Source organism: Acanthisitta chloris, unplaced genomic scaffold (genome assembly GCF_000695815.1).
Source record: "Acanthisitta chloris isolate BGI_N310 unplaced genomic scaffold, ASM69581v1 scaffold1861, whole genome shotgun sequence".
NCBI lineage: Eukaryota > Metazoa > Chordata > Aves > Passeriformes > Acanthisittidae > Acanthisitta > Acanthisitta chloris.
Genome location: NW_008657810.1, coordinates 19,506 through 36,172, shown reverse-complemented (window position 1 = coordinate 36,172; position 16,667 = coordinate 19,506). Strand labels below are relative to the sequence as shown.

Sequence of the window (16,667 nt, the reverse complement as noted above, 5' to 3'; positions counted from 1 at the left end):
GCCCACAGAAACATGAAATTGTGTCACTAGAAGTACATTGGTTAAATGATGTGAGTCTCAGTGGTAATTAAGGAAGTAGATACCTCAAAGCAGGTAGTGGAGATAAAGGGTAATGCCAAGACCTCTATAGACAACACACTGTTACCATTTATTAAACCCACAATTCCCTGTTCCTGTCAATAATCTATGTAGCTGTTCATAACTTTTTTAATGTTAGACATGGAGATAGAGATTTGAAGTAACAGCTGGAAACACGGGTGAAAAACCTGGGGTCCACACAGCATGGTGAAAAGTCCAAGTTGTTCCATTTGCCCTGCTGGACTCTCCTGCTTAGGCTGTCTGAGGTCTTTGTTCAAGCTCATGACAATAAAGGTCAGGAGTTGTGGTGCTGTCCTGGAACACATACAGAAATATTTCTTTCTTGTATGATTTGATGACTAATAGGACAGCTAACAGCTGAAGTATGATCCTTTTAAATTAAGCGTCAAGGTGGAGTAAATTAAGCTTCATGTCAGCTGAGCTTGTTGCTGCTTTAAAAAAGGTGTTCCTGCCCTTTACTCAGCCCTTTCATTTCTGGCTTCAGGAGCTCATGTCCTATGGTCCTCCCAGGTCTCCAGATTCCTGCTCAGAGCAATTCGGGAAGCAAAATGATAGGATTATTTTTTTTTTCTTGGTGGGGGAATGAATTTTCTATTGGTTCAGGTTCCTTGGTTAGCTCACTGAGGGAGATCTGGTGAACATTGAAACGCTGCCTAAGGAGCAGTAACAGTATGCAGCCAGGATCAGAAGAGGAGCTGGATTGCTCCTTTTGGAAATGCCTGGACCTTTAGTTGGTTTCCCTATGAAACTCATCTTTGCCAGGAAAATCTCATAGAAACAAACAGGTAAACATTTTTTCCTCAGAGATAATATAATAATGACAAAAGAGGTTTTATCCCTAAGAGTTTAATTATTATTATTTTTCCTGAATTACAGAAGAAGTGAAGGCTAGAGGACTGAGTTCTCTTCCCTGAGCTGGTGGTTCCAAGCTGGGTCTTTTGGGTATGTGATGGGCATAGTGTCAGGGCATCTGTTATTTGGGGCAGTGGGAGGAAAAGTGCTGCTACTTTGATCCCCAGTCTTCATCTTAGGAACCTGTTAATACTTCTGTACACTCCTACAGATAAGCTGGAAGAAATGTCTGTAATGAGGGATAGCAAACCTTAAGTAGTCTCTCATCTCTAACAAGAAAGAACACAACAGATTGTTAATATATAGATTTGAAACAAAAAAAATGTTTGCAGATTCTTGTAGGGCCAGTGTGATAGTGGAGTGTGTTTTGAAATATTTACATTATATGCGTTAGTAACTTAGATTTTGAAAACAAGTGTGACACTGTATGTGAAGATTGTATTTTTACACCTGCTGTATAAATAAAGTTGATTAAAAGGCAATGTGAATTTGCTCAATTATTTCTTTTATTCTGTACGCAGTAGATAATTCTGTTTAATACTATGCATTTGGATCGAATTCTTGTCAAGTGAAATGATTTGCTTATGAGCTTTGAAGTAAACCTATAGGAATAAATGTCTAATTTTTTCCTTTAGATTCTCCTATACAATCTAGGAAGTGTGTATTTGCCATGAGGTGCATTTATATTGTGAACATGCCAAGAGTATTAGGTGGAATTATAAACTGAAAGAATAAATACATAGCAGTAGAATTTCCTCCTATTCTTGCTATATAAACTTTTTTTCTCATCTATGCAGGAGGTTGCATCAACAATTTGAAAGCTATAAAGAGCAAGTAAGAAAGATAGGGGAAGAAGCTCGTCGTTACCAGGGAGAGCACAAGGATGATGCTCCAACATGTGGAATCTGTCATAAAACAAAGTTTGCAGATGGTTGTGGCCATTTATGCTCTTATTGCCGGACCAAGTTTTGTGCTCGATGTGGAGGTCGTGTCTCTCTGCGATCAAACAATGTAAGTCTTCTGATGCATCCTCTTAAGAAAGTGTCTTTGACATTGTCATGCTGCAGATTGTTCCCCTTAAGTTTAGCATTTCATGCTTCGTTTTACTTAAGTGTTTCATCCTTTGCTTCGCTATGAGGTGTGCATAAAGTGAGATAATGTATTTGATGACTGTGGAGATACTTGGGATCACAGACTTAATGAAAGCAATAAAGAACTTTAATGTGTAGTTCTACTGAGTGATGGCTTGAAGAAAACATACATGTTTTTCATAGAATGAAAGAAGAAACCCTTTTGCTCAGGTACAATTCCACATTCTTAATTTTTTTATTAAACTCTTTTTTAAATTTTAGATGTCTTTAGCTTTTCAGATGCATCTATAGATTTCTCTTACATGAAATCAGCCAATTTTTTGGTTAGGAAAAAAAAACCCAAACACATTTCTTAGCATAGTGAAAGTGTTAATTACATTAATTTAACATTTATTTTAAAAATAAAATGATAGATTAATCTGGATTATTTAACCTACTTTCCTGTAGGTGAGCTAAATCTTTCTCCCTCTGATCTGCATGCAGTCACCTGCAGCTGCTGTCCACAAAATTCAAGGTATCTGAGAATACTTTCTGTTCAGTCAGTCCCTTACAAGGCTCTGGCTACTGACTTGTACATGAGCAGTAGGATCTAAATTTGGAAGACCATTATCCAGTGATAATTTTTGGCTGACCATCTAGGACTATGGCATGTTATAAAATATTTTACACATATCCTTTCATTACATGAATAATTTTGTCATCTGTCACTAGGTAAGTTTCTCACATGGCTTTAAGACACCAGTCTGTTGTAGGGGAAAATTATCAATGCAGTTGGTATCCACACAAATTCAGTTCAAAGTGAACACTAATTTTATAGCAGATAATCATGTTCACAAGGACTCTAGTTCATGGCCTTTGCACTTTGAGCTAAATATCAGCTGAATAGGCCTTCTGAAATTTCGTGTAAACCAAAAATAACTCCACAAAAATGCATTTGTTGTTTATTTTAGAAGCTTTCCATAGTCTTAATGTACTTTTGAGCCCATTAAATTAAATTCTTATTCTGGGAAAAAACCCTATACAGACGAATTGGACAAAATTTGCATACATGAATATTTTAGTATCAGTAGCTGCATTACACTGCATCACCTGCAGGTGGTGTCATCAGAGCAAGTCTGTGAAAATCTGATTTACTTTGATGTGTTATGATATTCATGAGAGTGCATGTGATACAGCTTATCTTTACTTAGAAAACAAATTAAATAGACTTTAATTACTTTTCACCCACTGTTTTAAGTCACAGAGACAGAAGAATGTCCATTCATTTGTAACTTGCCTTTTGTTTCTTATATTGTTTATGCTTCTGTGGGTCAGGGTGGGAAAAGAAGTTTTCAACTTATGCAATAATGTCATCTTTTTATTTAAAGCTCCTTTTATTTTTTTAAAATTTTGTTTTTACCTCTTCATAGAGAGTTATTAGAATTGCATTTCTTTGAAATCTGTCTATTAATACTTGCCTATTTTATTCTTTTTCTCTTTTTTTTTTCTTTTCTCTTTTTATTCTGCTTCCTTGGATGCTTTCCCAAAGGAGGACAAAGTGGTTAGAATCCATGCTTTTTATCATTTATTATAATAATGTTGTTAGTTAACTGGGATACATATTAATGTGAAAAACTGAACTGAAATTTTAAAATCATCCACAGGGGTGGGGGGAAGAACAGGAATCCGAACACCCAGGCCCTGCCCATCCCTTAGCTGAACATAGGCTTTGAAGATAGCTCAGCAAGGAAACCCAAGACTGTTGTCAAAATTATGGCAATAAAAGAAATTCAGAACTATTTACAGGCTAAGTAGTAGAGAAGGCAACAAAGTGTAATAAAGTTTTACTTTGTAAAGATATCTTCAGTTAATGATTTTGACTTTTACGTGTAAGATCCTTCCATCAGCTCCAGGAAATCTAATTTAGTATTTTGATTGTAGTTTTACATTGTTTTACGTGGTTTGTAGTGTTTCACTTGTGGCTGCAGCAAAAATTTGGGGAATTCTTGTGAAATCAGTTGTTTGATTTACATTTGGAATGATATGCAGAAGCAAAGTATAACCTCTTCAAACTGGACATAAGTCTAGTGAGCAAGGTGGAGTGAATTCTTTTTGAATGCATAGGTATCATTCAAAAATCTGCAGAACTTTTAGGATTGAGTACAGGCATACACTAATGCCTGTGCTTTATCTGACATAGGTCAAGGCAATTCCTGTTCATCTCTGCACCCTGTGCATGGCAGAAGGAGTGGCAGTATTTGAGCAGAACAGTGCATGTCCATTTACCACCTCTTCTCAGGCAGCTCTGCAAAAAGTGGTATTCCAGATTTTCACTCAGAGAATTAAGTAGTAGGAATTAGCCACTTTGCTGGCACCAGCTGAAACAAGTGTAGATTTATTATAGTCAAATATAGTTTTTGAGGCATGGATGATGGAGTTATGCTCGTATTATGGAGTGGTGTTAGGTCCAATTTACATCATAGCATAGCTGTAACCTGAAATTTAGTACTGCACATCACCTGGAGAAAATTATTTCTATCACACCTGTGTATTGCAATAGGATTTTTCTATGGCAGTAGTGTTCTGAGAGCACGATTGTTTTTCTAGTGGCTATGAAATATAACTTGCTGCAGCTTCATTCTGCTGTTTTCTGTGTGGTACTCTGAATAAAGCACTGAAATAATCCAGGACTGCCAGATCATTTCAATTCTGTAAATCTAAATTGCTTAGGATAGAGTAGGAGAATTTTTAGCTTGATACTGGTTTCTTATTAAAGCAGTGCATCATTGATGCATCCACTGGGGTGTATTAAAACACTAGTGCACTTGCAACAGAGTCTTCTTTAGGGCCAGAAACAGCCTAAAGTGCTGAAAGTGCCACTTAGGTACAATTTAGCCACCTAGGTTTTGGGGAGCAATTCAGGTGCACCTCACCTGACCTCCTCATATGCTTGAGGCATCCTTCACACATCCTTTTGTTTGGAACAAAAACTTTGCTATATAACTGAAATTGTGATAGTGTCTGCATGCAGGAGAGATTGTGTCTGATGAGGGGCCAGGTTAGATCTTCATCTTCGAAAAATGTCATTTGGGATCCAGGAAAGAGATTCTACTGCACTAAAGTGCTCTGATTATGTATTCTGAAGACATACCTGACCCATTTGGATTGTTCTAAGTCAGTTAACTACATCCTTATTATTTGCACTTGTTTTGATTTAGGCTTTGCTGTGTTGACCTCCAAGCTTACGTATGCTAAGGAAACGCCCTCGTAATATGTGTGAAAATATCTTCTATACACTGAGCTACATCTCTTAACAGCTGAAAAGTTAATGGGAATCAGAGGGAGAGTATCCAATAATTAGTCCCGATTTTGTGGGGAACATGGGGACCTCTTCTATAAAGTACCATTGCTTTAGCAGCACCTGTCTCTGAAAGCTAATGGAATATACAGAATTTATTAATTCCAAAATATTAATGCATGCTTAGCAAATAGCATCTTTTATAAGGAGAACAATTGGTATAATTAACATAGAGCAACATGAGAAAAATATTATTTGTTAATTATTTTCAGGGGGTCAACATTCCTGACTAATTACATATTAGGGACAAACCATTCTTTATGTGGTGAGTTTTGTGTCAATAAAACTGTTTTAAACATATTTATCCTGGTTCTCTCCATGTGAGGTTTTACCACCATAAATTGTATCAATACTAAAACAGATGCACCAAGTTCCTGCAAGTTTGGGGTGCATCATTTGGAAAGGATGATGAGGTGTGAATTACCAAAGTGCCAAGCTCAAGAAAAGCCAAGTGTTATCTTAGATTCAAGGTATTTCCTTAGAGTGGGAGAATTGATGAGACCTCACCTGGGATGTTGTATACCATGTGCTACCCATCTTTGGCAGACACAAACTGTGATTAGGCACAAAATCAAACAGCAGATAGCTGAGGAAATGGGGAGCTGTTCATGTGAGAGAAGGTTAGAGAGATTAGGGGGACAAAAGCTAAAGCTATTGTATTTGGTATCTAGAAATGCAGAGTTGAGATGCAGAAATGCAGCAATTTAAAACAATAACATTCAAATTAGGAGACACTGAATACATAAGACTGAATGGGTGAAACTTGGCTGTAAACATTCTTGGCTTGGAAAATGTTATTTGCAATTAGTAAAGCCTTGTGTTGACTGGGGTCTTGCATCTGTTGATCCATTAAAATTTGTAAGTTCTAGGAAAAGATGATATTAGCAACTTAAGAAATAATTTTGGTTTCATAAAGTGCAACAATTTAGAAATATTTCTCTTCACTTTTCTATAAAATATGTATTCATCTATGCCCCAAATTTCTGTAAGTAAAGAAGTGGGATTAGGATCTTGCATAAAAGAAAGTATTTTGAGTTAATTAGTTTCAACTGCAGATACATATTGAAAAGAAGAGTAAATGCAATAAGACTTGAAATCTGAGATTTTTTTTTTAATGTGGTGCACCTTAAGAAGAAAGAGGATAGTAAAGAAAGTACTAGGAGTGCAACACACAATTAAGAAGTCATGTGAACAGCATGGTTTCTGTTTGATATGCTCATATATCTTAATATGATCAACATGATCCTGTAAACTGTAACTTTATAGTAGATCCTGATCCTTGTCTATTCAGTGTCTGTAGTTTTGAAAATGAACAAGTATGACCTTATGGATTTAATATGATAATGAAAGCATATCCTGTGTAAGGTGAAAGGAAAAACCAATCAGTTTAAATCAGATCAAATTCTGATTAATCTTGATTAGTTAAAATATTTATATAATTTTAGAAAAGTAGGAGGAAAAATCAGCCACTTAAAAAAACTTGCTAAAATGATGTATTTACATGCATGAAATAAAATTTTCTTTGTACATCTTATTGCTTATACTTATTAATTCTGATAGACTGGAATGGCATTAACAGTATTTGATCACCCTTTTGCTTGTAATTGTGCCATCGAAAAGTTCTGCAGATAGCTGTAATAATGCTGCATACAATTAAAATCCTAATTTTAAATGGAGCATTTCTTCTTTAATGAGGGTTTTCTCCTCTAAGAGGAATGTTTTAGAAACAAATTATTATTGTTGACTCATTATTAACACTCTCATAAATACTAAGGCATATACTTATAAATATTTAAGGGTTATACAGTAAATATTTCAGGCTGATATCTTTTTCCAGACTTTTTGAGGAGCAGGGTTGGTTGGCTCCTGGTAGGACATCTGTGTAGATTGGTCTTCATAGATGATCATTTTCAAAGCAGAGTCACCCCAGGAGTCTGTTTATGGCTCCTCCAGTTTTTCATTACTTCATGTTTCCAGTAATGTTATAATCAGTAGAAAACAAAATCAACCTTAAATCTGTACAAAACCTGTATACAACAAGCTGCAGTTTCAATTGAGAGTTCACTATACTGATTTTGGAAGGTTAAGAGGTGGCTAATCCTGAGACTGTGACTGGTATGGCTAATCTTAATCTGTACATGTCTAGCTTCTCTGAAATCTGGCTTGCACATATTTATTATATCAATGCATTAGGGAATAAGTTCATTTCATTGGATAGATGTCGTAGAATCATCAAGGGTGGAGGAGACCTCTAAGATCATCTAGTCAAACCATTAACCTGCCATTGTACTGTAACCCCTAGACCCTAAACCATATCCTCCAGCATCAGATCCAGACACTTCTTAAACACTTCCAGGGATGGTGACTCCACCACCTCCCTGGGCAACCTATTCCAGTGCCTGAACACCGTAATAGAGAAAACATTTCTCCTAACTTCTAATCTGAATCACTCCTGTCTCACCTTATGATCATTTCCTCTAGTCCTCTCCCTGCAGCCATGGCAGGAGAGACATCTCCCACCTGTCTCCAACCCCTCTCAGGTAGTTGTAGAGAGCCATGAGGTCACCCCTGAGCCTCTTCTCAAAGCTAAGCAAACCCAATTCACTCAGCCCTTCCTCATACAACATGTGTTCTAGACCTTTTATGAGGCTCGTTGCCCTTGGCTGGACTCACTCCAGCACCTCAATAACCTTTAATTTCCATCTCTGAAATGAATGAAAAAGAAGAATGAGATCTGTGTGAGGGCAGGGGGAGTCTGGATATAACCTGCTTTTCCAATGGGCATCTGTATAGTGAGTCTGATCACTGGAAATGAAATAGTGTTGTGCAGTGTTTTGAAAATAGAAATTTAGTAGATGTGCCGTTACCCTGTTGACAAATGTAATGATGTGTGTCCTTGTGTTATGTCAGATGGTTAATAGACTTACTCAGCCTTTGCTCATGTCAGAAGGAGCCTATCAATCAAGGAGGCATCTGTCAGAGTCCTAGATACCATAATTTTGAGTCATTTCTTGACTGCTTCAGGTATCCAAAATGTGCACATCTGTTTCTGAATGGAGAACCAGATAATGATGTGCAATTTATTGGCAAACCAAGGGAGGTTGTTTTTGTGTTCTGTCATCCACAATTCAGTTGAGATGTGAAAAAATAATCTGTAAGTGTAAACTTGTATAGAGGGCTGAAGAGAAGGGATTACTTTACAGAGATATGGCAGGCAAATGTCTCACACCATCTAAACTTTGATCTGATTCACCCAGAAGAAAGGAAACTTGATATCTGTTCTGGTTGATATTCTAATGAAATCTCAGCTTTAGAGACTGGAGGGCCAGAAAGGGTTCTTTTTTTTTTTTTTTGTTTTTTTTTTTCATCTCCCTCAAAAACATTAAGAGAGAACTGAATAGCAAATGTCCAGGGATGTCTTTAAGCTCAGGAAGCTTGAAGGAGTGTGTGGGATGTGGGATGCCTGATGGGATATTGTACACCAGCAGAGCTGACTGCTGATATCCAAACAAAGCTCAGACAGAACTAGTTATCCTGTGGCAGCACCTGATGGATCTTTTTTGTCTGAGCAAAGCACCTTCAGCTTTTCCAGCAGTGCTCTGTTTTCTAGATACGCTTGGGGTTTATTGCTGTAGGATAATCAGTCTACCATGTGCCTTAGTTCAAACTGTGCCTAGGTGTGGTATTTGTGAACAGCCCTTCTGTAAAAGGATCCCATAAAATGGAAGATTTCTTGTAATCACGCATCATCCTTCCCTAAATGAGTTTAGGTTTTGTCACCTCAACTAACTGAATCCCTAGTTCAGCCTCTGGATACCTCTGTTCTATGCAGTCCCAACAAAACCAGCATGTTACCAGCCTCTGGGTGTGAGAGGGTTCTCATTTAAGCAGAGGGTGATTTGACAGCCCAGAGTGTACCCTTAACCCCACCAAATTCTTTACTTGACCAGGTTTTTTTCTTCTTGGAATTTTTATCTTTCAACTTGAATCACTATGGTCTTCTTTCATGTAAGATTCTTGTATGTGATGTGATTTTTAACATGATATGTAGGGTTTGGGATTAAACATGACTTTAAATATTTAAAATGCTCATAGTTGTGTTCACTACTGAGGCACAATTGTTTGGTTTCAGTAGTAACAAAATAACATGGAAATGCTACATAGAGCTAAATTCAGTAAACTGAATTCTGGAGCTATTTTGACATCCCAAAACCAGACATATTTTAGCTAAAAAGAGATCCTGCTGCAAAGAGATTTGCTGAGATTTATGCCCTATTACATGCTATGAGAAACCAACAAGTAGCTGAAAAAATTTCAAGAGAACAAAGTAATTATGAGGACTAGATGTAATCTGTGCTCTCTTGCTATTTCTCCTTTTATCATAAATAACCTTAATCCTCATCCAGGATTAAAATTCAGTGTATTTTTAGCCATGCAATGTCCTAGATAAAAGGTACTCCCATCTAATGTTTTTATGTCTTTTGCATTCTGGAGCATTTTATAATTTTACTTAACAGATGGATGGTTCTGTCTTTTTATCTCCAGTGCTGCAATTAGTGAGGGCTTAAAATAGTTTGTGATACATATACTTGAGGTGCATGATTTTATTAAGTATAATATGTGAGTTTGATGATAGAACTGTGTATGTCAAGTAAGCAAATCATAGACAAAGTTTCTGTAATATTCTGTGAGGTTTTTTGGTTTCCATTAATATAAGGACCTGTTTACAACTCAGCCTTCCTGTGGGGGTAAATCAAATCTCTCCCCAAAACTGTGATTATAAAATGGTATAAAATATCTGTTACCAGTTGTTGAATGACTGGTAAGAGATTAAGTGAAAATCTGCAAAAAATTTAATCTGCATTTCCTTAAAGAGCAGATAAAACCTAATAATTTTTTAAATCCAGATTGAGATTTCCAAAAAGCTGCAAGTTATTTAGGCTGAAGTTTAATCATGTACTGTGCAATTTCAGTATTCCAGCTAAATCACCCTTCTACTAATTTACATGCAACAGGTTTACAGAATATTTAGAATTAAATGTTGCTTTCTTAATAAACTATTCTTTTCGTAATTCACTTGCCCAGTGAATAGCATAGCAGAGCCCTTTGTACTGGTGAGTTTTGTGAAAATTATTCAGGATATTGCATTTCAAAAAGTTGAGTATTAATGAGAAGTACAGGTTAATCGTAGCAGATGTTGCTTGGAGTCTATAAATAGATGAGCATGTACATGATGGTTGTGTTGTCGTGACTGGAGGGAATTTTTGTGTGTTGCTGGAACATTAGAACTGGTAGTGTAAGTTGTATCTCTGCAACATGTGGGAAGTGATCAAAACTCATACCTATGCATGCATCGGCAAAGTTAATTTTTCTCTCTAATTTTTTCCTTCTGTGTCCAGATAGCTTCTAGAACTGGGAGGAGACAGTTGAATGTTCACCCAGCAAACTGCTCTCAAGACCTTTGTCAGCCTGACAGCTTTACCCTTCAGGATTATTTGGATCAGTGCCTTTAGCTGTAAAGAAACCTGCTTTTCTAGCCTATTTCAGGGACTGATCTCATTGCTTTTCTGGGTGGGTTAAAGAGACCACAGAGGCAACTTCTTGCTTGTGTAAATGCAATGCAGCAGAAAAGGCAACAAGGTGTGGAGCAGGGAACTAAATCGAGGCATATTTCATCTACCTTATGTTTGGATTTTTATCTCAAAGCTTTCACCATAGATATAACCTTAGACTTGCATATCTGTCAATATCCTGTGTTGCAAGTTATACCTCCTTGCTCTATATACCTTATGTTTTCCTGATTAACCAGCAAGTGAGTGTTTAGTAGAGCCTATTGCTCGTGTTAGAGGAGCTACCCTCTTGGTCACTTATGTAGAGTATTACAGAGGAGACTGGTGAGGTGTCCAGGAGAGATTAATTCAATGCACTTACTTGTCAGACTGAGTAGGAATCAGTTCCAGATGAGAAACACTGCATTATATGTGAGCTGGGTTTATGCTTTCATTATACTTTACTGGGGGAGATCAGTGTGCCTCAGGGTGATTCAGCTTGGTCTGAATTAGGCTGAAGTGGCTCTGAATCTTTCTCAACTGTCGTGGCTGTTTAGGGAAATAGAGCCCTAAGTCATGGAGTGTCATATGAGGTACTTCAGAGTTTTACTGTAGCTTCCAGCAGCTACCCCAGTGAGAATGGCTCTCAGGTAATTCCTATGTCATACCTTACAGCTCCACACTCATTATTTTGGAAATTTTAGGGCATTGCAGTAAGAACTGAATGGCAGTGTTGCGGCAGTTGAATTCTACTATTGATTTTCATTAGCTACAGTAGATAATCAGACAGCATCAATGACCTGCAGACACATTTAAAAACCTATAATTTATCTTCAAATAAAACTTTATGTGCTCAGTCTGAATCTTCTGTGTAAGCTTCTCTCCCCTGCAAGCAACCTGACAATTCATGCACCAGCAGATTTTAATTCTTTTAGCCTTTGGGCTCCTACATGAATTGCCCTCCTTAAAAGAAGGCATCTGGTCATATGCAGTCTCTGATATGTGGAAAGTTGTGAATATATTCTGCTATAGTATTCAATTTAGCCTTTTCCCCCCATATTAAAGACAGTCACCGACAAGAAAATTTTGTATGTTACTCTAAATTGTATTAACCCACAGTTCAACTTTCAGTGTTTTATTTATATATATCTATTAGTATTGCTAAATTCCTTTCAATTTCTTGAGTATAATTCATAGACCTACAAAGGCCAAAATCCTTTTTTAACTTTATGGCCATGCAATGAAACAGTCATAAACTCTTGTTGAAAATTGCTATACACAATCTTCAGATAATGAGAATGGCATGGTTCAACTGAGTATTCAGCTTCATAAAGATCAATTGTCAAATAAGGGAAGCTTCATCTAGGCTAGAATGGTTTAGCCTTCTTGAGGCTAAGATGGTGATTGGAGAAAACCCAAGGCAGTCTGTTTGACTTAGGAGAAAATGTTTCTTTCTGTAAAAGGAAGCTGCCTGATGGATTTGGGATACAAAAGACAGGTGCAGTTGCTCATGCAGGTTGTTTCTCTCAAGTCAAAACTAAGGAGAAAGCCTAATGCTTGAAGGTACGGAAGTTTCAGGTCGGCTTAGCACGTATTATGTGTTTCTTGGAAACTGTGCTCCTTTAGTAATGCCAGAGAGAGATATACATTATCAAAAGTTACTGTAGGAAAAGCTTTGTGGAATCTCAACATCTGTTAGGCTCAGTTCTCTCCAGCCTACCTACCTAAATAAATAGAAATTAATATTTCAGAGACTGTAATTGCATGAAAAGTAACTTGATTTATAATTCCTTTGACATGTAAGTTCATGACAGAATTAAGTTTGATTAAGAAGGCTGTTAAGTCGATCTGGGCTGCTGCTGAAATGCATCCAGATGATTTTTTTACACCTATTGGAGGCTACAGGGAGAAAGCGTTAAGTCTCCAAAGACTGTAGATGGGTCTCCAGTTGCCTGTAAGACTCTTACGCAGTTTGTTTTACAAAGACAAGATTTACACATTTCTTCACTTTGAAAATCTTGTTAGAGAAGCTTCTGTGGTAGGTTGACCTTGGCTGGCTACTAGATGACCCAACAGAACAGGGTGGGAAAATAAGATGAAAAGTAGCTCTGCATGTCATGGGATCAGCTCAGCATGTTCTACTTAATTGCTTCCTCTTCTTTGGCCATAAATACCTGTAGCTACTACTGTCTTCAGTGAATTGACTGGATTTAACCCTTGGATTTGATGCACAAAGCAATAACTTGTTTTCAGGTTAAAGCATGTAGGTGTTTGCAACATTACTTTGGAAGACTTTTTAAAAATTTTCGCTCCTTTTTTCAAGGTAAAACATAGTTTATATAGTCAGTGGTACACAGATTGTCATCATCCTTATTCACTTGCTTTCATTTTTTCTTTTATTCTCAACTTCTGTTATTTTTTTCTCATTACAAGTGAATTTTGAAATTATATCGCGGCAAGTTTTGAGGCAGTGTTGCTTACAGGCATTATTTCCATTATAATCTAAATTATAATTAAATATTAATTTAGTAGATTATAATGCTGCATTTAGCACCCCACTGTTACAGTATATCTTGTGCAATAAATTAGAATCATACAAAAACAACTCTGGGTACACCAAGTGGATGAAAATGAGGATCACAGAGCTAAATTACCATCAACATAAAATAACTGCCTTTCTATTTTAGCCCCAGAAGGATCAGATTTGGATTTTACTACTTTAACATTTGCTTTTAAAAGCAAAGTGCTAAATTACGGCGAGAAGAGCTTCCTGATGTGCAACATTTATATTACTTGTAAATTGGCTGTTTTGTCAAAACTCATGTCACATAGGATGCTCTCTGCCCTTTCACTCAGTTAAGGCCTTTGGTTTGTTTCATAGCATTCTGCATTTTAGCGTTTTATTGTAGAGCTGTTCATCATCAACTAAGAATTCTATTTTTTCCCACATCTGTGTTATAAATGTGGCTATCACAATGTTTATGGGCTGAGGAAATCACCTTTTCCTCCTTAGTTCTATTCTTGGTTTGATTTTTCTGTCCATTTATTATAACCTGTCCAGCATATAGTTGAACAGTAATTACTATTTCTTAGCAGTTTATCTTACTGAATAGCTGAAAGGTATGTACTCTCTTAACCTTTTTCCCTTCTTTATGTCTGATAGCTTTCTGGATGGCTGACTTTAACTGCCCAGTAATTTCCTTTTCCAATTTAAATGTCACATATTATTGTATTAAACTAGTGCAAGGAACTTAGATTCCTGTGCTTCAAACAGCAAGGAAAGAGAGCAGTGTTCAGGATTAATGAAGTATACAGAAACTCTTAGGCTTCTGCATCATAAACATTTTGAGATGGCAAAGTATAGCAAGTACGAAAAGTTTCCAAAAGAAAAGTTCCTTGTGCTTGCACACCAAGTGACATAGCAGAGTCTCAGCAGCTCTTTCAAACAAAATGCTAAAATCTCACTATATAGTAGAGTGGAGGAGGAGTAAACATATGGAGATTTAGAAATTGAAGAGTCACCTCTGCTTTGATTCATTTTGAGGGACAGAAGTTAAAATCATACCGAAAATTTGGTACTATAGTCTGACTTACACAGACCATGACATTCAGTGCAGATCTTAGACCTTTCAGTTCTGTCATACTCTGAAAGCAGCAAATTCTTCTAAGGCTCAGGGCAAAAAAATAAATAATAGTCTCTTCTAGTGGTTCAATGTTAAACTTCAGAATCACTTGTTTCTTTAAAACAGGCAGGGAAAAAAGTGAAGGATTTGCAAATAAAAGACTCCAATGCCACATGATTCTTACAAAAGCTGCTGGTCATGCTTTGTTTGCATTTAGAGCTTTAGTGTCTCACATTCAATCTGCTGCTGTTTCCTGCTGTGTACTGAGAGTCCTGGTAAGCTCATTTGTTAGGTGGTTTGCTGTAGTGTGTGTGTGTGCGTGTTTGGTAATGACATGCTGATCATGCCTGAAGAGATGTAAAGCTTGCCTAAAAATATTTATCTTAAAACAGAGAGAAAACTCCAAATCCCCAAATCCCTTCTTTCTTTTCTGAATGAAAAAACCCCAAACCCAAAGAAAAAACCCCAAACCAAGGAAAGAAATTAGTTTTCTCTGAAGTAAGTTTTATTTGTCCCTGCATCATCTCTGTTCCAAATGCAATAACTTTTGATATGTGACAAGACAATCCAATTTTATTGCTTTACCAGCACACATTTTGTCTCATAATTCCTAATATTTGTTCTACTTTCTTGATATTTTCTCCTCAACTTGTTGTTGCCTCTCTACCTTTTCTCTTCACCCTCCTTTGAACTTTTCTACCTATTTGTCTATGTCCTCTCGGACCTTTGTTCTACTTGGCCTCCTCATCTCACAAGTCTTCCCTCTTGTCCTGTATTCTTTTGTCTAAAGAACTGAAGTGGTTAAGAGAAAGTTATTAAAGACAACAGGGCCAGAAGAGTCTGACCTCCAGTAAACCAGTCGTATTTAAGCTGGGATAAACTGCTGGTTTTAGTATAATCACCTAGAACTCAGAGACAACCAGAGTAAAACAGTACTAACCTTATTAATATGTAGTCTACTGACCTGATTTCAGTGTAGAGTTACAATTAATTATAAACTAGAGAGAAATACAAAGGAATGATTAAAGTCGGATTCTAGATACAGCAGATATTATTGAAATAACTTCTTCCAGAAAACTTCTCGTAAAATCCTGTAGCAATGGATGAGGGTGGAACTGTCTGTTTTGTCTGTTTTCTCTGTTTTGGATTTAAATAACCAAAGTTGATTTGTTTGGCTGGGCTGATTCTGGTGGCTGTATTACATAATCTGAATTAAAAAAGCTCAAAGATGGATTCACGAGAACATGCAGGGATCAAATCAAAACTGAGAGAAACAGTACTGTGCATAGACAGATTATCAGACAGCTTGGTCAGAATCATCTATTCAGTTCAAAAGATGGTCAAGGTTTTTTAACCCAGCAGAAGGCTGATGTAGCTGAAAGTAATTTTTTTTTTCCCAGTTGTAGCATGTGATCAGAAGTACTTCTGCTTCTTGCAAACCCCATGGTTAGTGTTCAGCTGCTTCAAATGTGGTTTAATACTGAACAGTTAATACAGCAAACTTCTGTATGCAGGAAAGGTGATCCAAGATTAGGCAACAGTAGATGGACACCACCAGCTCTGGAAGCTGTTCCTATGGCAAGGCTACCTTCTATGAAGCAGGGAATAATGAAGTTCTCTCCTTAGATGCTGACATGGTTCTCTTTCCTCTGTAGGAAGTACAGGTGCCTGGGGAGTTAGCATTAAATTACTTCTAGCTCCTGACACACATGGAAAACTGCAACATGCAAATCAATTACCTGATGAAAAAGATTGCTGGCTTCTGTTGAACAGGCATATGAGCACAAGTCTGGCTCACAGTCCCTATATGTGAACCACCATGGAGTATGCATCCCTCTATTTCTGATAATAAAGAGGCAGGATATCCTTAACTCTTGCCTGTTCCCCATGTAGCCTTAAGTCATCACTGCACTATATGCCTTTTATTTATTTAGGAAATACAGAGCCTCATTAAATATCTGTGAATATACAGGTAAGTGCAGAAGATCAGAATGATTGTCTCATCATCTAGCAAAGTTCTGATCTCAAGTTTTGAACCTGTTTTGTAGCAGTAGCTTCATCGGATAATGAAATATCATTATTGTTTGAATTTCCTAACTGTGTTCTTCACTGCTTT

The 16,667-nt window shown here is 36.9% G+C and overlaps 1 protein-coding gene across 1 annotated transcript in view; it reads left to right on the top strand.

Annotated features, from left to right (window-relative positions):
- Nucleotides 1-16,667, top strand: part of LOC103811880 (regulating synaptic membrane exocytosis protein 1-like) — a gene marked incomplete at its 3' end in the record, with an annotated part of 121,613 nt that overhangs the window by 90,079 nt on the left and 14,867 nt on the right. Inside the window, exons 7-8 of the mRNA XM_009084880.1 lie at nucleotides 1,749-1,962; nucleotides 3,571-3,582. Coding sequence (XP_009083128.1) covers nucleotides 1,749-1,962; nucleotides 3,571-3,582 — 226 coding nt within the window. The remainder of the gene's footprint in view (nucleotides 1-1,748; nucleotides 1,963-3,570; nucleotides 3,583-16,667) is intronic.